The sequence below is a fragment of the Trichomonas vaginalis genome, chromosome V (genome assembly GCF_026262505.1).
Source record: "Trichomonas vaginalis G3 chromosome V, whole genome shotgun sequence".
NCBI lineage: Eukaryota > Parabasalia > Trichomonadida > Trichomonadidae > Trichomonas > Trichomonas vaginalis.
Genome location: NC_067207.1, coordinates 881,154 through 901,147, shown reverse-complemented (window position 1 = coordinate 901,147; position 19,994 = coordinate 881,154). Strand labels below are relative to the sequence as shown.

Here is a 19,994-nt window from a genome sequence, read left to right as displayed (position 1 = left end):
ACAAAACTTTATATCTACATAATATGACCTTAATGCGTTATCTTTTCATTAATGTCATTTTTCTTTAATAAATTCAGATAACACTCATTATGCATGAAAGAGCTTATATTTGTTATATGATATATACAAGAATAGCATAAACTTTATTTTCATTCCTTAGGTAATAATCACAATCGCTTTAACTTAACATTAATAAAAGAATTCGTGCTCAGTAAAATATATTCATTGAAGGATGGTCACATTGCACTGAGTATAACCATTCATTATAGGAAATGAGAAAGACTTTAGATTTCAAGTGGGAAAAGATTCCAAAAATGGAATCAAAAAAATTCAAAAGTGTACGTTAAGATCATTAAATTCGAAAAATTGCATTTAATGACGGATTCCTTGTTTTCTTCACTTGAAACACTAAGCGAAGACTTAAAGATAAACGAAACAGATCCAAATGAGGGAATTTCAGACACAGAAGTATATAGACTTCAGACAGAAATTCTCAAACATTCAAAATTAGTTGAAGATTATTTGAATTCTTCAAAAAGCAACGAGAAATCAAAACACTTAGCATCACTTAAGTATCTTTTTTCATTATTTAAATCAGAATTATCAGTAAATTTAACGTTACGAAAATTATTACTTGATTCCAGAAATAATCACTCTCAAGTTATTGATGATACTAATAATTTCATGTCAACACTCTCAGGAATGGGTGTTGGCGAAATTCATGACTTTGAAACAATAATTAAAATCGTTAAATCACTAATAAAGCAAGTTGACAGATCAGAACAAGCAAATTATAAAATAGCAAAGAAATTAAAGCGGATCAAAGTCATTGAAGACAATTTTACATCAAAAGAAGCTGAAATGCAGTTACAAATAGCACAATTAAATTCAGAAAACGATAGATTAAAGCACCAATATGAATCATTAAAAGATCAATACAATTTACTCCAAATGAATCAGTATAAATTTCAAAATGTGAATACTCAAAATCCCTATTCTCCTCAACTTCAAGCAGAAATAGAAAAACTTAGGAATACTTATAATACAGTAGATACAGAAAGACAGAAAATCATAAACGATAATCTTAATTTCCAAAAGAAAAACGAAGAATTAAATCAGGAGATTTCTTCATTAAACTCTAAATTAAATCAAGTTAATCAAACATCAAAGATAATGTCAGAACAGATCAATAAGAGTGAAAACGAAATAAAGAATCTTCGTGATCAATTATTAAAATCAGAAACGAGCAAAAGTGATATCATAGCAGAAAACGCTGGATTAAAGCAAAAGATTGAGATTCTCCAAGCAGAAAACCAAAAACTCTCAGTTGAAGCTTTGAATAAAAAAGAAATTCCAGAAATCACCAAAATTGTTGAAACAACAAATAACGAACAGCTGATCAATGAAATTGCTAATCTCAAATCCATGATATCTGCTCAAAAACAAAATCCAACAGATCAAAACCAAAATTTAGTTTTAATTTCAAGGATGAAAGCATCAATTAAAGAGCTTCAAGATAAAATCAATGACCAAGATAAAACGATCAAAGAAAAAGATAAACTTATTGAAGAAAAAACAATGAAATTCAATGAATTACAAAATTCACATAATAATTATGTTAAAAGTATGAGTAATATAAAAAATGAAATAAAAAACACAAAGAAACAGTTGCTAGATTCCAAGTCCAAGTCATCAAATAAGATTAAATTACTAAAAGCGAAATATGAAGAATTAATCAAAACATTAAATCAGCAGAATGAATCTAAGATAAATGCAATTAAATCCGAATGTGATAAAGAAATAAATAAGATTAAGAAAGAATATCAAGAGCGCGAAGATAATAACAGAAACATGCTGAATGATGCATTGCAAAGTCAAATTTCACAGAAAGAATTGATTGAAAGAGAACTCAGATTTAGAGTGGAATCATTAGAATCTGAGAATAGAACATTACGTGACCAATCAAGAAAACTTAGTTATGCATTGGAGCAAGAAGAAAAAGAACTCGCAAGACTTCAAGTTATTCATTCCAAAAATTCACAAATTGATTGTGAAGAATTCCCATTCAATCAAAGAATAGAAAGAAGAGTTAAGAGAAAAGGTGTTTATAGAAGAAAGGAGATATATACTTATCCAGAATTTGATGAAGAAGAAAGTTATTAAAATTGTATTTTATTTTGTTTGTAAAAGTTAATTTTTCCTTAAATTGGCTATTTGTATTGTTAAAGTGATTATCTGTAGTTCATATATGACAAAATGTGATAAAAAATTATAGAATTTTGATTATCAAAGCAAAATTGAATAGAAAACACATCCACATTGATCGAAAAGTCTCTTTTTTAATTAATATTCTTAGTAATATTGCACAATAAGAATGGAATTTTCATAACAATCGATATTAATTGAATTATATCTTCATAATCATATTATTTAGCCGCTTCAATTAGATTAAATTCTTTATGCTCAAAGAATGTTGTGATTTTTCAACTATCATGATAAAAAGATTTCATAAAATTAGATATTATTTGTAAAAAAATTCTGATACATACAAACAATTTATTCAAAAAGTCCGATAGGATCGTGTGTTTTTGGTACAAATGAACCGTAAGTATAGTTCGGATCAACAATATTGTCATAAAGTATTTCAGCAGGGAAAGCAAACAACGCAAGCTCACCCATTGATATGTCATAAGTGTTTTCACTGTGAAATTCGAAGAAATAATTTGGAAAATTTCTCAACATTTCAGGAATCATAACTAGTTCGTCGAAAGAATGGTATACAGCGAATTCAAATACTGGTCTGTACTTCTTGATTGTATCAATAGCCCCTAAAAGTACTTTGTAACCTAATCCTTCTACATCTGCCTTTATGAAGCCAACTTTCATATTTCTATCACGTACTTCGCTATCAATAGTTGATGTTTCGACTAATGTTTCGTTCTTTCCTCGTTTGCTGTCTAATGAACAGGCCAAATCTCCTGAATCGTGATTAAAGACAAGAGAAGGTGTATCTGATATTCCTTTTCTAATGGGAATAACTTTATTCTGTAAATTGTTCAGCGATATTGTTTCTTTCATATCTTCAAAAACTTGTTTGCTGATTTCGTAAGAATAAACATGTCTTTTGGTGTATTCTTGTAATATGCATGCTGAATCTCCAAAGTATCCTCCAACATCTAATATATCTCTATCCCAAATGTATTTTTTGATTTTTTGATCGGAATATCTGAGACCATGATGAAAATGAAACACTTCTTCGAGTTTAAAAGGTACATTGTAATTGAAAACCCCTTCTCCTTGTTCGTATTCAAAGAGTTCGGAATGATATTTTTGGTATTCAGTGAGCGGTGGACATTCACATGTAAAGTTACAATTTAAAATGCATTGAGCTGCATAATTCAATGCATTTTTACAATCTTTATTTTGATTTATAGAATATGAAAAAAATTGCTCTGCAATAAAATGAAATGATTCAGTTTGATATTTAGATATCAACTCGTTGACTATTGTTGCCATTGGAAATGTACGATATTTTTTATTAAGTACTGGATTTCCGAATTTATAATCATAATGTTGTATTGAAGAATGCAAATGTGGCTTATGATAGAAATAATCTAATATTGAATAAAGTCCTATTATCAAAATCAAAGCACATGTCCAATAACTCGGCCTAACTTTTTTCCGAATTCTTCGATATGCTGATTTCATATATAAAAATGAACTTTTTATGAATGATATGTTTTAAACTCTTCTTGTATGTAATTTTTCTTTAATGTTCGATTATTTTACAATTTGATGCGATGAATGAAAAATTTGCATTCGATGGAATACAAAGAATCGATTTCATCAATAATTCCTGCATTAAAGGACGAAAACAAGACTCAAGAAGTTGATATTTTGAAGTTTCGTGATCATCTTCATATGAAAAACTCGAAATCGAATCATTTCTAAAGAATATCTAAAAAATATAATGAATATGCATGGAATCATCTTTATAAGACGTTGCCTAATGAAAATTAAAATTCTGGATCTACAACGAGATTTCATAGCTTTTAATTATATCGAAACAATGGCAATTTTATATATTTCTTTTAAATATATATCGATGAAATCAAAGATATAATTGAATTTTTATTTAGGTTCAGAATCAATTCTATGAGATTTTCAAATTTTGAAAATCTATTGAAAAAATTCAATAATTTTGATCAGATTACTCAAAAGTAGAATATTTTTTTTCATGAATTAAATATTTATATTTTAAATGCGGCAAAAATCATCCATATAATTGTTAATAGTCAGTTTTAACATCAACTCTTAAATTTCACTGCATTATTCAGAAGATCTTACATCAATAATAAACTGTTCGGAAGATTTCAGTGGTGATGTAGTTATACCTCAATATGTGATTGAAAATTTTAGTATAGATCATAAATTTTATGCATTTAAAAATTGCAAAAATAACATAAAAACACTCGATTTTACATTAGGTAGCCAAATTCAAAAAATTAATGATTATAGTTTCTATGAATCATCACTTGAAATAGTAGATCTCAGACAATGCACACTACTTAACTCATTAAATAATTCAATCTTTTCTGGATGTGCCAATTTGACTTCAATTTCATTTCCTCCCAATATTCTTAGTATTGGAGAAAGATGTTTTGAAAAGAATGTTAAACTTAGTACAATTGACATTCCTAATTCAGTAATCAATATTCGAAGTTATGCATTTTTCAAAAGCGGATTAATTACAATTAATATCCAACAAAACTCCAACTTAACAACATTATCAAGCGATTGCCTTTCAGAAACCAAAATAACATCAATATTTATACCTAAAAATGTAAGTTTTATTTCTACTCAATTCATTAGAAGATGTCCAGTTGAGAGAATAGTAATTGATGAATTAAATAAGAAATATACAACAGATTCTAAATCAATTTTCTCAGGAAGTGATAATTCAACATTACTTCTTGTTGTTCATTCATACTCAGGAGAATATAAAGTTCCAAGTTATGTTACTTCAATAGATTATTATTGCTTTAATGGCATAATTTTAACTTCAATTAAATTGCATGAAAATATTATTCAATTTTCTGAAGGAACTTTTTCTGGGTGCAACATCACATCAATATGCATTCCACGCAGAGTTTCTAGAATAAATAAATTTTGCTTCTCAAATTGTAAAAACCTCGAAGAAATAACATTTTCTTCTGATTTATTAGAGATTGGTGTAATGGCATTTGTCCAATGTAATAAATTGAAATATTTAGAATTTCCAGATTCTTTAAAAAATATTGAAGGTCTTTCTTTTGCTTCGTGTATATCTTTAACATATATAATTATTCCTGGTAGTATCTCAACTATTGGAGATTATTCATTTGCTGGTTGCAAAAATTTTGGGAAGTTTTCTATTTAACTTAGTTGCACCTTCGTATAATGTTTACATTCCAGGGATGTTTTATGTAAATACAACCTATGCAAGCTGTTTGCCTCCAAAAGGCCATATTTATATTACAAATCAAACACGTTTATCTGAATCATGCAAAACTTTCTTCGGTGAAAAATCTGTATATGTTCACTATACTGACAAAACTAAGATAACAGATGAGACCACAATTAGTGTTATTGATCACATCTCTAGTGCAGTAATTATATCTAAATCTTTTAAAAAGGCTAGATACAAATACTTCTCTATCTTTAATATCATACTTAATTTTGTTAAAGTCAGATAATAACTAAATAAATCATGATAAACGTGTATTTTTTAATTAAAAACACTTAATTTCTCTGTAAGCATGAAATAATTTTTAGTTCAATATTTGAAGTAAAAACGATTATTTTACAATTTGATGCGATGAATGAAAAAATTTACATTCGATGGAATACAAAGAATCGATTTCATCAATAATTCCTGCATTAAAGGACGAAAACAAGACTCAAGAAGTTGATATTTTAAAGTTTTGTGATCCTTCTTCATATGAAAAACTCGAAATCGAATCATTACTAAAGAAAATCCAAGAAAAAGACAATGAAAGTGGATGGAATCATCTATACAAGAAGTTAACTAACGAAAATTATGCAAAATTACTCACCAAATTCGATATTTATGAAATAATTTCAATCATTTTTTCAAATTTTGGATCTATCTTACAACGAGATATCACAGCCTTACAATGTATCGAAATAATAGCAAATGCATCCATTTCTTTAATAGATATCAATGAAATCAAAGAAATAATTGAATTTTTAATAAATTTCATTCAAAGCTGCAACCATGATAAGATTTTCGATATAATATGTTCAATATTGACACAATTATCATCACATTTCTCATTATTCGATGAAAATCCATCAGATTTCTTAATAAATTTACTTTTACAAAAAAATTTTGAGTCAAACAAAGAAAACAAATACAAAATTTCGAAAATTTTGAACACAGTTCTTCAAATTATTTCAAAAAACGAAATTTCAGAAGAAAATCTCGAAAATTGCATGAATCTTTTCAATGATTACATTTCATGTGATGAATGGTATATACAAGACATCTGTATACAAGGATTCAAATCAATAATATCGAAAAACCAAAATTTTTCAAAATTTATTTTTCAAAATAATTTTTTTGAATTTTTTACAAGTTTAGATCCAACAAAATCGCCAGCAATATACATATCAATGTGCAAATTGCTTTGTTTAGTTGATTTTGACTCATTTGATGTTACAATTTTAGAAAATTTTGATTTTTTGTCACAAATTCATTGTTTAATTGATGAAAATGAGAATATTTATGAAACAGAGCTTGTTTCTGCACTAAATATGATAAAAGAAGTTTGTTTGCATTCGTTTTCATTGAGAAAACAGTTGAATGAAGAAAAATTGATTGAAAAAATCGAAATAAACACGAAATCATTCCAAATTAAGTCAGAAATTGTTGGAATTGCAGCAAATCTTATTAGATGTGATTCACTTGATATAAGTTCTGTCAATGATGATTTTGTTTCTTCTGTTTTTAGTTTAATTGATATCAACAACTTTGAATCATGTTTAGATTCTCTTTTCGTTGTTTTGTTTCTTGCAAACAACAACTTTGATGTTTCTGAAGCTGTTGATGACATTTTTGATTTAAAAGATTCTGAAAATGAAGAAATCTCATCAATTTCAACAAAGATTCTTGAAATTATTGAAAGAATTGAAGAATAAACTTTGATTTTTTATTATTTATTTATTTACGTCAATATGGTATAAATTTCAAAGTCATAATTTAGCGTCTGAAGTGTAATCATAAAATGAAACTATTTTTTAAGGAAACTGTTACTATTGAGTGATTATGCTCTTAAATTTATTTCTTAGTGAACGGAAGATAAAAGAAAGAAAAGATTCAATTGAATTTTCAAAATTTGAAAGGTATTTGAAATATTCTATACTTTGATCAGAATACTCAAAAGTTGTTTATATAACTTTTAGAATATTTTAACTAATATCCAAAAGCAAAATCCTTATTGGTATTAATAACACATAAAGCTCATACAAATCTAATGATAAAATGATAATGCAAATTTGAACATTACACAAGAATCTATAATTGGTTTATAATTATACAAGAATCTATAACATTATAATTATATTTTTTCTATTACAAATTTATCATACTACAGGTACCCTAGAGTATTCAAACGATCATCAATCAATTATTGGATGCTCAAATGATTATAGTGGTGATGTTATTATCCCAGCTTCCGTTATTGAAATAATTAGTCAAAATTTAACACATAATGCTTTCATGAATTGCAAAAATAATATTACTTCAATAATATTTGAAGCAAATAGCCGGATTAAAAAGATTTGTGTTTATAGTTTTTGCTATACCGGAATATTTTCTGCAGATCTTAGTAAGTGCACACAATTAACATTTTTGAATGACTCAGTTTTTAGAGGATGCAGCAATATGACATCCATTGTACTTCCTCCAAAAATTACAGGTATTGGTGAAAATTGTTTTCGAGTCACATCACAATTAAGATCAATTGAAGTACCAGACTCTGTTACTAATATATTTATAAGTGCGTTTGAATCTAGCGGAATATCAGATATTCAATTTAATACAAGCTCAAAATTAACAAAACTTTATTCCAATTGTTTTGCCAAGACAAAATTAACTTCTCTTTATATCCCAAAAAATGTAAATCTGATTGATCCAACAGCAATAGCACTATGCCCGATAGAAAGAATTGATATTGATATATTGAATATATATTATAAGATAGTTTCAGATTCTGTATATTATGGAACAGATAATTCAACATTATTTTGTGTTTTTAATTATTCAGGTGAATACATAATCCCTAGAAATGTTGTAAATATAATGGATTATTGTTTTTATAAATTTAAAAAAAATATTACATCTATTAAATTACATGAAGATATATTTTCAATTGGGAAATCTGCCTTTAGTGGTTGCAATATTTCATCAATGAGAATACCAAACAAAATTTCTATAATTAATTCTGGCTGCTTTTCCAGTTGCTTATTTCTTGAAGAAATAACTTTTGAAGGAAATATTACTAAAATAGGCACAGCTGCCTTTTCCAGTTGCATTAAATTGAAATCAATTCAATTACCAGAATCATTAGAATATTTAGATCTTTTAGCTTTTTATAATTGCACATCTCTTACAAGTATAACAATCCCTGGAAATGTCTCAGTTATATTTGGATCATTCGGTTATTGTATTAATCTTAATAAAATCATTTTCAAAGAAAATAAAAATATTTCTTTAATTGCTCCATTTTATTCAACAATATATCCAGCAAGAATATATATTCCAGGACTGTTTTATGCAAACACAACTTCGCCAAGTGGATTTCCTCGTAAATGTCATTTATATATTACAAATCAAACGCGTTTATCTGAATATTGCAAAAAAATTCTTTGGAGAAAAGTCAATATATGTTCACTACACTGACAAAATTAAGATAACGGATGAAATTACCATTGATGTTTTAAAAAATATCTCTATTGCTGTAATTCTGTCCAAATCGATTAAGAAGGCTAGATCAAAATATTTTTCTCTTTTGAACATCATTCACAGATAACAAGCATTTCATTATCTGAATAAATTTATCAATTCCGCCGCTCATATGAGCATAACAATAGAAATTTTTGGAGAATAAGAAAAACACGTCCAGATGGAGAAAATAAGGCTTTCTCCTCAACTGAATTGACAAATATATATTGATATAACTTTGCATCAAGTTCAAATAAACACTTATTATATGATTAATAGTGAACAAACACATTTAATATATATATACAAACATATAAAAAAAAACATAAATAAACTTAATTATAAGTTACAAATTGCTAATATATCAAAGAATAAATGATTCTCTGACTATTCTTTCCCAATAAAAATATATTTCTCTCGGATCATGAACATTGACTGATTTTCCTAAAGAAACAACACAATAATTAACATTATTGACTAATGATAGTAATTTATAGTTAATAAGCGATGAAATAGATTGAATTTCAAGAACAATTGTATTTTTTTGCATAAATAACACCCATGAAAGAGTGTTACATGAAATGCTTACAAAGACTGAACATTTGTTGAACCTTTTAACTTGTCTCGCAAAATTTCTTTCAGGATAATATTTTTCCCAATAATGAAATCCGTACTTTGCATTTAGAAGAAGAGTAATATCAAACTTATCAGTGTCACTCTCATTAAATTGTTCTTTCAAGTTAATAAAATGTTTCATTGGACTTTTCTTATCTAAATCTAAAATTTTACAAATTTTGGCTCTCAAAAACTTCAAACTATTCAAATTTATACTTTCACAATTTGGTGGTGAAAAGAAGTAAAGATTTTTTGCAAATATCATTTCATCATTTTTCAAAGTAATTATTTTGTCAGTAGATACATTGAGAAACTCTAATGCGAATGATACAGAGTGATATGACTGTTTAACTAAAATTGAACTTGACTTTAAAACTGATTTTGGAATCATGAATAAAAAAGGGAGGAAATTCATGATTCAAGATGTCTCATCTTCAATATCTGATGTTAGTGCAATGACATTTGTGTAGTTTGAGAAATATTTAACTTTTGAAGAAATTAAAGGATTTAAGCAGAGATTTTCAGAGCATTCACATTGCTTATAGTATCCAATTCTATCATTATAAATATATCCATCCGAATTAACATATGTATTGATGATATTTTGTAATTGAAATTTTGAAATATTAATTGGTATTAAACTAGTGCCAACATTGTTTCTAAATGGTGTTGTTAATCCATCTAACATCGTATTTTCTTCAATTGTTATATTCTCCTTAATTTCAAATTCAATTTTTTCATTAATTTTGTTAAAATTTGATAAATTAATCAATCCATCATATGGACGATAGGAATTAACATGATATTTCACATCAATACTGTCTTTCTTTAATTCAGGAACGTTATGACTTAAAATTATTGAACAAAAACCAATTATAGGAAGGAATATAAAAGCACGTATAAAGTTTATGGTTGGCTCGGCTTTCTGTAATGCTCTAATTGGCTTCTGCCTCTGAGGATTAAAATCCTCAAACATTCAAATTTGTAAAAATGAATTTTCAGAATAATTTCATGATGTAAATCGCAAACCTGATATGCGAGAGGTAATTTGTACGCATTTAAACAATAGCAACGATAAAATAAATTTCAATGGACAATTTTTATTTAACTCAAGTAATAATTTATAATCATACAAAATCTGATCAAATTAACCAAAAGGTACATTCACTATTTTTGACAAAATTTTAAATTTTCATGGGGTTGTAAATCTTATAATAACTAGATGAATAAGGAATGAATCCCAGTATAATGTGCATCATTATATTAAACACTATATGTAAGGCTAATGATTCTATTAACACTTATGAAGATCTATAGTATTTGAGCAGATAAATTTGATAATTTCCAAAACTCTTATATTTCAAAATTAAAGTGTGCGAATGCATTTAAATGAGAGCAAAAAGAGATTGATGCTGTTAAAACTAGGTGTTAATTTGCAATTATTTCGCATCACAAGAACTACCCAGTAAATTCGGCTATCTTTCTTTGCAATTATTCTCCATTATACATATAATATAATGGTTAGGGTTTGAAGAAAAGTTACTAGAGAATTATTGACTTTTGAAATAATGCAGAATTTTAGTAGTAGGGTATGATGGGTTTTGTGACATTTTTTGTAAACGTAAGAATTCATACAATATTGAACGATTTTGTATCATTATTTTTAACATTAATTTTAAACATAATTTATTTTTTTATTCTTACATAAATAACCCAACAAGTAAAACCAGATAAAATAGATTATCGAATTTTAGAGGATGGTGTTCCTGTTTATATTCAAAGATTTAAAGGGAAGCAATATTATAGAATTCTTAATCCTGAATACATAAAACATTTATTTAAAAAGGAAGACTGTGAGGTAATTTAACTTCTCTGAAAAAATGAGACAACATGACATTTTGACAACATCATGGGTTATTCGATAATTAATTATTTGAAGAACTGAAGGGGTCACCAGGTCACCAGGTTACCAGGTCACCAGGTAATTTAACTTCTCTGAAAAAATGAGACAACATGACATTTTGACAACATCATGGTTATCAATAATTAATTATTTTTGAAGAACTGAAGGGTCACCAGGTCACCAGGTCACCAGGTCACCAGGTAATTTAACTTCTCTGAAAAAATGAGACAACATGACATTTTGACAACATCATGGGTTATTCGATAATTAATTATTTTTGAAGAACTGAAGGGGTCACCAGGTCACCAGGTTACCAGGTCACCAGGTAATTTAACTTCTCTGAAAAAATGAGACAACATGACATTTTGACAACATCACAGGAGGAAGGCAAAAATAAATTCCAGTCATACTTTATAAAGCTTCATTCACAGGTATTTCATCGTCAGTAAATGATTCCTCATTATCGTTTGGTTCAATTTGTTTATATAATCCTTTCATTTCTTCTTTCAAAACATAATACCATGTTTGTTTACCATCTATTTTTCTTTGTTTCCTTTCACATTTATCCTTAATGCTCATTTGGAAATTCTTGTCTTTCATGTCTGATGGTTTGCAGAATAGAGCATTTTTACACGTCATACCTGCACATAATTCATCATAATGTGTATTTATCCATTCATCTAAAGGATTTGTTGATAACTCGATTAAATCTTGTTTGGCTTCAGTCATCGGTATGATTCGTACATTAAATGATGAAAGGTCATATTGCATAAAATATGTTAAAAGGTTATCATAAAATTCCTTTGTGCATGAATCCATTAAATTCTTGAAGTAATCAAATTGACCCTTGAATTTACCATTAACCCTTAAAACTACGTATCTTCTGTCTCCAACTTCAATTTTGACAGGGTAGACGTTGTTAGTTACGAAAATGAAGTTTGCAACATTCTGAGCAGTTCTTCTGGGTTGATTCTTTTCATTAATTCTAATCTCATTATCCGTAATAATTGATTTCAAAGCGTTGAAGTTTGCGAGTCTGTCTTCACCTACATTCTTGAGTTCATTAAGTACAAGAAACATTTTATTTTCAACAACTGAGTTGAAATTACCCGTTAGCTCACTTATTTCAGTAATGTTTTTACATGAATAACCAGCGAGGAGTTCAGAAATAATGTCTGTGAATCTGTTTTTACCCGTTCCCTGAAGTCCTTTCAAAATAATTGCTGTTTCATTCTTGATTCCAGGATGTTGAATCATTGATGCAATCCAGCCGAGAAGGTATTTATACACTTCATCGTTATTATCACAAATGGCTTCTTTAATGAAATCCATAAACATCTCAATTTTTGAGTAATCAGGCTTTTCAAGAATGTTGTATTTATAACCCTGAAACGTTGAGAAAACATCTGGGGAATCAGATTTAAAGCAAACACCCTTAACGGTTAATGAGGATAATTGATTTAGTAGTACATCCCATGCTGTTATTGTTTTACCTTCTTCTTTAAATAATTTAATCATTTTGAGTGACTCTTTCATGTTTGATTGAAGAACGAATGATATTTGATTCATTTTGTCGTGGATATTATAGTCCTTTTGAATGAAATATTTGTTTCCACAATCTACAAAACGAATTACACGTGATAAATCCTCAATTACTTCAGAACTGTTTTTATACTGATGATTTTCAGCCTTGCGTCTAATATCTGTTATCAAAAACGAGTCATCAAGTTTGATATCAAATGTTATTTTTGGCTTACGTAATAAAGGTAAAACGTATTCATCATAATATTCCTTTTGATAAAGTTTTAGAATCTTCACTAAAACAAATGGAGAAGTCATTAAATGTGCATATCTACTACGTGCTTTTTCAAAATTACTTTTTGCATTTTCAGTTAAATTGCAGAAGTTATAAACGTTATCGTATGCTTCATTAATTAAATGATTAGGTAACGAATTAATTGCTTGAAACAGTGTGAATAATGTAACTTCTTTTTCTAAATTCATGTTTCCACCGTCATTATGTACTTCAAAATCATAGATGCCATCAACTATGCTCTGGGCAAGTTTATCGTCAATGTTTACATCTTTGTTTTCATTCATTATACTCTTTATTTCTTCGTTCTTCTGTTCAACTCTTACCTTAATATTCAAATCATTTAATATATCATTCACTGTTCTAGTTAATGTTGAATCATAACTTCCACGAATGAATGAGTATGTATTGATTGGTTCTGTTGCATTCTTTCGAACTCTTGAATCAGCCATAACCACTAATGAACGCTTTGAATCATCAATAGAAGTCATTATGTCAATATCGTAATCATTGCAGGAATAACATTTAATCATTCTGTTCGAGGTTGAATAGAAGAAATTAGTGTTGCAATAAATGTGAAGACCTCCTGATGCAGTTTTAACGATAACATCTTTATCCGAAAGTTTTGATAAAATATCTTTTCTAACTGTTTCTTTAAGTTCATCATTGTATGATTTATTGATATCAACATCTATAATCGTTAAATTTGAAATTTTATTTACTAATAAAGCTGTACCAGTTTTCCTTCCTCTTCCTCCATCATGTTTGAGGTAGTTATGTAAATCAATCTTGTTTTCACCAATTCTTTCGTTGAGGGTTTTAGTTTCTGCCACAACTAATTCCTCAACTAATGAATCAATAACTTTTTCATCAGAAATGATATAGTTGCTGCTGTTTGTTGCTGTCATTTATATAGGAATAAAAAAATAAAAATAATTTTAAAACTAACTTTATTTTTGGGTTGCATCAAATTTTCGTAAATGTTGTCAAAATGTCATGTTGTCACATTTTTTCAGAGAAGTTAAATGACCTGGTGACCACCTGGTGACCCGGTGACCCCTTCAGTTCTTCAAAAATAAGTCATAACTACCTTCCTCCTGTGATGTTGTCAAAATGTCATGTTGTCACATTTTTTCATAGAAGTTAAATTACCTGGTGACCACCTGGTGACCCGGTGACCCCTTCAGTTATTCAAAAATAAATAATAAGTGCCTTCCTCCTGTGTTGTTGTCAAAATGTCATGTTGTCACATTTTTTCAGAGAAGTTAAATGACCTGGTGACCACCTGGTGACCCGGTGACCCCTTCAGTTCTTCAAAAATAAATAATTATTGAATAACCTGAAACCATTAACGTAAACATTAACGTAAACATATATTTCCAGGACTGTTGTCAAAATGTCATGTTGTCACATTTTTTCAGAGAAGTTAAATGACCTGGTGACCTGGTGACCTGGTGACCCCTTCAGTTCTTCAAAAATAATTAATTATTGAATAACTGGGGAAAGGAATTTACGTCAAATGTGCAATTTATAAAATCTTATGTCGACGAGCGTTCATTGAACTCTATACCATTAACGTAAACATATATTTCTGGTCGTTTATGATAAAAATAAATGGTTCATTTACTCGCAATATTTTTGTACAGAATGACCCCAAACTTTTAACTTCTTTTCTGCAGCTTCAAATGCTATCTTAGCGAGTTCATATTCTCTAAATTCTCTCTTTAAATCTTCTTGTTCCCATTGGTCTAGTTCGTATGGAGAATCTCTATAACCATAACATATCTCACGTTCATGTTCTAATTGTTTTTCGCACATTTTTCCAACTTCTTCTTCAAACAAATGTTTAGCATTCTCTACTGTATCTTCGAGTTCTTCTTCATCTAATTTCTCATGAACTTTCTTGTCTATGGAATCCATAATATCTTTGACATAAAATGCATACTTTACAGAGCACCATTCAGCAACAAAATGAACGAGGTCAGGATGTATGTAAATACCTTTGAATTCATTTATAACGCCCTTAGCAAGCTCATAAAATGCTTGTTTTGAGGTTGAGCCACTTTTGGCTCCACCGTATTCTTTCAACCAAAACTCAAGAATTTCCTGCATTTTAGCACTATTGAGAAATCTGTTTAAATGGTTTAACTTTCCTGCTTCTCTTGTCATCTTTGTTGCATTAATGTAACCATCCTTGTCTCTACGTAAGACTTCAATACTATTATAAGTGCCTTTTGTGAATGTTTCGCCATTAGATTTGTTTGTGAATGTTTTTGCTTCGACTGACATTTCTGTTCTTACATACAAAATAAAAAAATAAATAAAAATAATTTTAAAACTAACTTTATTTTTGGACTGCATCATATTTCCAGGACTGTTGTCAAAATGTCATGTTGTCACATTTTTTCAGAGAAGTTAAATTACCTGGTGACCACCTGGTGACCTGGTGACCCCTTCAGTTATTCAAAAATAAATAATAAGTGCCTTCCTCCTGTGTTGTTGTCAAAATGTCATGTTGTCACATTTTTTCAGAGAAGTTAAATTACCTGGTGACCACCTGGTGACCCGGTGACCCCTTCAGTTATTCAAAAATAAATAATTATTGAATAACCTGAAAACATTAACATTAACATAAACATTAACATAAACATTAACGTAACCATTAACGTAAACATTAACGATAAAATATATTTCTGCAGTTCATCCATTACTTCATTACCTAATTAATTACAGACATAAAATATATTTAGTTCATTCAATAAACGCGGTACCATGCGAATACAGTCATAAATGGTGGCATATAATCTTCACCCGAGCCTGTTGGATTTGTTGTGAAAGTATGTGAATGATTTCCTCCTGGTTCAGTTGGTCGAAAAGTCTTTTTTGCTGAATGGTTATAATCTGGAGATAAAACGTCATTGCCAGCATAATATTCTGAGTTGTATAATGGATGGTCTCTTAATGAGTGACTATGGTCACCAGAAAAGTTTGTAGTTCCCGTATGAGTGTGCGGTGGAAGGTTTGCTTCAGTAATTTTCTTCGAACCTCCTGTTTGCTTTGAAGAGTTTGCACAATACAAAAACCTGTCTACAATCTGTTCCCATGCACCAAAACCTAAAACACTTGCTGGATTTGTTGAGTTCATTGACGTATAAATAGAACCAATGGGGTAAATCATCTCAAGAATTGTATTTAATCCATTATGAATATTGAATTTATTATATAATATTGAATTTGCGTGAGTATTTAAAACTGGTCTTGTTATCAATATTAACGTATTATTTTTGAAAATTGCTTTTCTAACATCTTGAAATTTTGTGATTTCAGACCAGTTTCTTCCATCACTACTGATATTTACTAAATCACCACATCCTAAAGCAATGAAATACCCATCAATATAAAATAAATTTGTAAATCTATAATTTCGAGTAAATTTTGGAGTGAATGAATAAACCAATTCCCAATTTGATAAATCCTGTGATAAATAAATATGTCTGTTATAACTTACAGGATATGAATAGACCATTTCACCTGAAACGAGAACATAAACATTTGATCCATAACATAAAGCTTCAATGTCTCCATCAGCTTGAAAAATTTGTTCAAATTGACCTTGTGGTATTGAAGATGATCTATAAATTTTATCATTTTGTAGGATAAAATACATGTTGTTAATGTAATACCACTTACTTGTATAATCAATTTTCAAATCTGATGACATCATACTAAACATATAATAATTTATCCATCCTCACTAATGAAAATTTGATTGACTTCATAAATTAGTACCCATTTATTATTAACACATCTAATAGGATTATTTGGATATTTAAATTTAGCATCTTGATTTAAATTACATTTGAACCATTGGATACAATCGAATGAATAACAAGGGCAAAAATCATCTTCAACCGTTATCATTCCCATAAATTTACCGTTATTATATTCAACATATAAAATTCTTGGATTAATGATTGGCTTTCGTGTATCAGGATTCCAAACAGATGGAGTAAATGATTCATAGTTTTTAAAATCATTTGTTTTAAAATAATAAAGCACTCCGGCTGTATAAAATAAATACATGGTCACTCCATCGAAACATATCCATTCAAAAGAATCTATATCAAAGGTTTTATCTGATGATTTCATAAAATTTAAAAATGGCGGAGTAAAATAGACCTCTGATTGTTTTATTTCTTCATTAACATATTCCTTATCTGCCTTCTTCCCTAACTCACTGTTGACATATTCCTTATCTGCCTTCTTCTCTAACTCATTGTTAACATAAGTTTTATCTGCTTTAAGGTCTAAACATCCTGAAACCCATCCTGTATCAGCTTTAGTTTTTAAAATCTTTGATGTCCATTCATGATACCATTCAACCCTTTCTTTAATTTCATTATCTTTTTCATTAACATATTCCTTATCTGCCTTCTTCATTAATTCACTAGCCATAAGTCCCTTATCTACCTTCTCCTCTAACTCACTGTTGACATATTCCTTATCTGCCTTCTTCATTAATTCACTGTTGACATATTCCTTATCTGCTTTAAGGTCTAAACATCCTGAAACCCATCCTGTATCAGCTTTAGTTTTTAAAATCTTTGATGTCCATTCATGATACCATTCAACCCTTTCTTTAATTTCATTATCTTTTTCATTAACATATTCCTTATCTGCCTTCTTCATTAATTCACTAACCACATATTCCTTATCCGCTTTCTTCTCTAACTCACTATCCACATATTCCTTATCCGCTTTCTTCTCTAACTCACTATCCACATATTCCTTATCTGCTTTCTTCATTATGTCATTTAGGAAACCTTTTATGAATTCCTCATTTAAATTAAATCTTCCAATCTTCAAAACTTTAGGAAATGCATTTAATGCGTAATATCTTTGTTCTTCTGGTGGAATTGATGTTATATCATCCGTTATACCTTTAATTTTTGAATTCATAAATAAAATTTCTTTTATATTTGATATCACTGCACCGCCCTTGCAAACGAATTCGAAATGGTCATTTTTCAATACTATCTCCAAATCTCCATATTTCAACCTTTGCGTTTGTTCTGCCGTCTTTGAATTATATGCATATATGGCGTAAGTTAGTATGGTTATCTTGGGTACTGAGGCACTGCGTTTCTCCGTACGCAATACTTGTGAATTTGACACTTTACGAAACCAGTAACGTATATTTTACAACACAAAACGACAACACTAACTTAACCTTAAATATTTACAAAGCCGCCAACCACTTCACTAACGAGCTCACCAACATTTTCGCTAACGACTTCACTAATGAAAAAATAAACGTTCTCACTAACGTTCCCACTAATGTTCTCATTTACAAAAGTATTGCAGCGCTTCCCATTGCTGTGCTTCACATAACAGCTCATAATCTTCTGACTCACTTTCTTCTTCATATAGGTCAAAATCACTGTCATAGTTTATACCTGTAAGTTTTGACAAAGCTAATGAAACACGTTTACCATTTGTATCTATTGCTTTTATATATCTCCCATTATGTTTGTTGTCGTAAACGCTCAAACTAACTTTACCCTTTCTCCCTCGTATCTGATAGAATGTATTTTCACGAGGAACGAAGAACAAATTCTTGAACTCATGACCGTTGTAGTTTGTTATCTCAATAGTTTTCGTCATTTATATAAAAATAAACTTAAAAATTAATGATATCACCACCCTCACACGTATGAAAACATCCATTTAAATTTAGGTGAAGTGGTGAGATGTCACCTGTTTTCTCACCTGTTTTTTCACCCACTTGAATTCATTGCTTTATAACTCTCTTCCTTGGTTTCTTTTTAGTTGCTTTCTTCACATCTGTCTCCAACTTGACTGTCTTTCTTCTTCGACCGTAATGATACCAGTTACTTCCACCAGTCAATGGGTCAAATGGTCTTTCGTAAGGATTTCCATACATTCCATAGGGACCATACGGAAGAACTACTGGTGAAATCGTAAGAGTTCCGGATTCAACGGTTTACACAGCTGTTCAAAACAGTTTACAAAACATTTTAGCGAATATCTTTAATTCAGAAACTACAGAAATAAAATTACCATATATAACAGATGCTAAAGAAATTAAATCAAAAACGACAACATTATTTACGTCACTTAATGATTTAATGACTTATATCATTAATATTCCTGCACCAACTACAGCATTTGATCCAAACTCGACGGTTTGCAGTGTACCTTTCATAAAGTCGCAAACGGACTCTTTGAGTCCTGAAGGTCTTTCAGACCGAAGCGACCAGGGCGAAGCCCATGACAGTTCATTAATTGTTTTAAGGGATTCAACAGTTAATGAATCATTAAAGGCGTCATTAATGAAAATCATTGATTTTAACTCATTCACGAATACATATAATTCATTCATTAATGTTTCATATGCTTCTAAAGAAGGTGAGCCAAAAACTATCGATAAAGCGGTGTATGAAATAAAAGCATCAACGACGAAATTGAATTCGTTAACTTTTGACGGTGATAGTTTCGTTAATGACATAACATCGGGGAAAACAATTTTAACGAAAGAATATTTAAAATCTCATGTTAGTGAGTTCGTTGAAATTGAAAAAGAAGGTGGAATTAAGTTCGATCCACTGAATTTCATTTTCAGCTTAGCGAATGCGGGT

At 29.2% G+C, this 19,994-nt stretch overlaps 6 protein-coding genes and 1 pseudogene across 7 annotated transcripts, besides 4 other annotated features; 2 read left to right on the top strand and 5 right to left on the bottom strand.

Moving 5' to 3' along the window:
* Positions 1-375: 375 nt before the first annotated feature.
* Positions 376-2,446, top strand: TVAGG3_0258040 (uncharacterized protein; the record flags this gene model as incomplete). Its single annotated transcript, XM_001309906.1, has 1 exon — positions 376-2,163. One exon carries the CDS (start codon positions 376-378, stop codon positions 2,161-2,163), a length of 1,788 nt encoding a protein of 595 aa, XP_001309907.1.
* Positions 2,447-2,549: 103 nt separating this feature from the next.
* Positions 2,550-3,768, bottom strand: TVAGG3_0258030 (methyltransferase, FKBM family protein family; the record flags this gene model as incomplete). The annotated part of the gene is made up of 1 exon (XM_001309905.1): positions 2,557-3,516. One exon carries the CDS (start codon positions 3,514-3,516, stop codon positions 2,557-2,559), a length of 960 nt encoding a protein of 319 aa, XP_001309906.1.
* Positions 3,769-5,880: 2,112 nt separating this feature from the next.
* Positions 5,881-7,200, top strand: TVAGG3_0258020 (armadillo (ARM) repeat-containing protein family; the record flags this gene model as incomplete). Its single annotated transcript, XM_001309904.1, has 1 exon — positions 5,881-7,200. One exon carries the CDS (start codon positions 5,881-5,883, stop codon positions 7,198-7,200), a length of 1,320 nt encoding a protein of 439 aa, XP_001309905.1.
* A 3,572-nt stretch (positions 7,201-10,772) lies between these two features.
* Positions 10,773-11,200: a mobile genetic element.
* A 733-nt stretch (positions 11,201-11,933) lies between these two features.
* TVAGG3_0258000 (uncharacterized protein) lies at positions 11,934-12,854 on the bottom strand (the record flags this gene model as incomplete). The annotated part of the gene is made up of 1 exon (XM_051228302.1): positions 11,934-12,854. One exon carries the CDS (start codon positions 12,852-12,854, stop codon positions 11,934-11,936), a length of 921 nt encoding a protein of 306 aa, XP_051098032.1.
* Positions 11,934-19,994: part of a mobile genetic element that runs on past the window's edge.
* Positions 13,773-14,243, bottom strand: TVAGG3_0257990 (Prim-pol domain family; the record flags this gene model as incomplete). The annotated part of the gene is made up of 1 exon (XM_051228301.1): positions 13,773-14,243. A coding segment is annotated over one exon (471 nt), but the record flags the coding sequence as incomplete, so codon positions are not given.
* On the bottom strand, positions 14,959-15,624 carry TVAGG3_0257980 (uncharacterized protein; the record flags this gene model as incomplete). Its single annotated transcript, XM_051228300.1, has 1 exon — positions 14,959-15,624. The coding sequence occupies one exon, from the start codon at positions 15,622-15,624 to the stop codon at positions 14,959-14,961; it is 666 nt and encodes a 221-aa protein (XP_051098030.1).
* TVAGG3_0257970 lies at positions 16,091-18,294 on the bottom strand (annotated as a pseudogene). Its single transcript has one exon. A coding segment is annotated over exon 1 (2,204 nt).
* Positions 18,442-19,151: a terminal%2Cinverted (terminal inverted repeat of Maverick-1B transposon ID:TVAGG3_0257820).
* Positions 18,442-19,994: part of a mobile genetic element that runs on past the window's edge.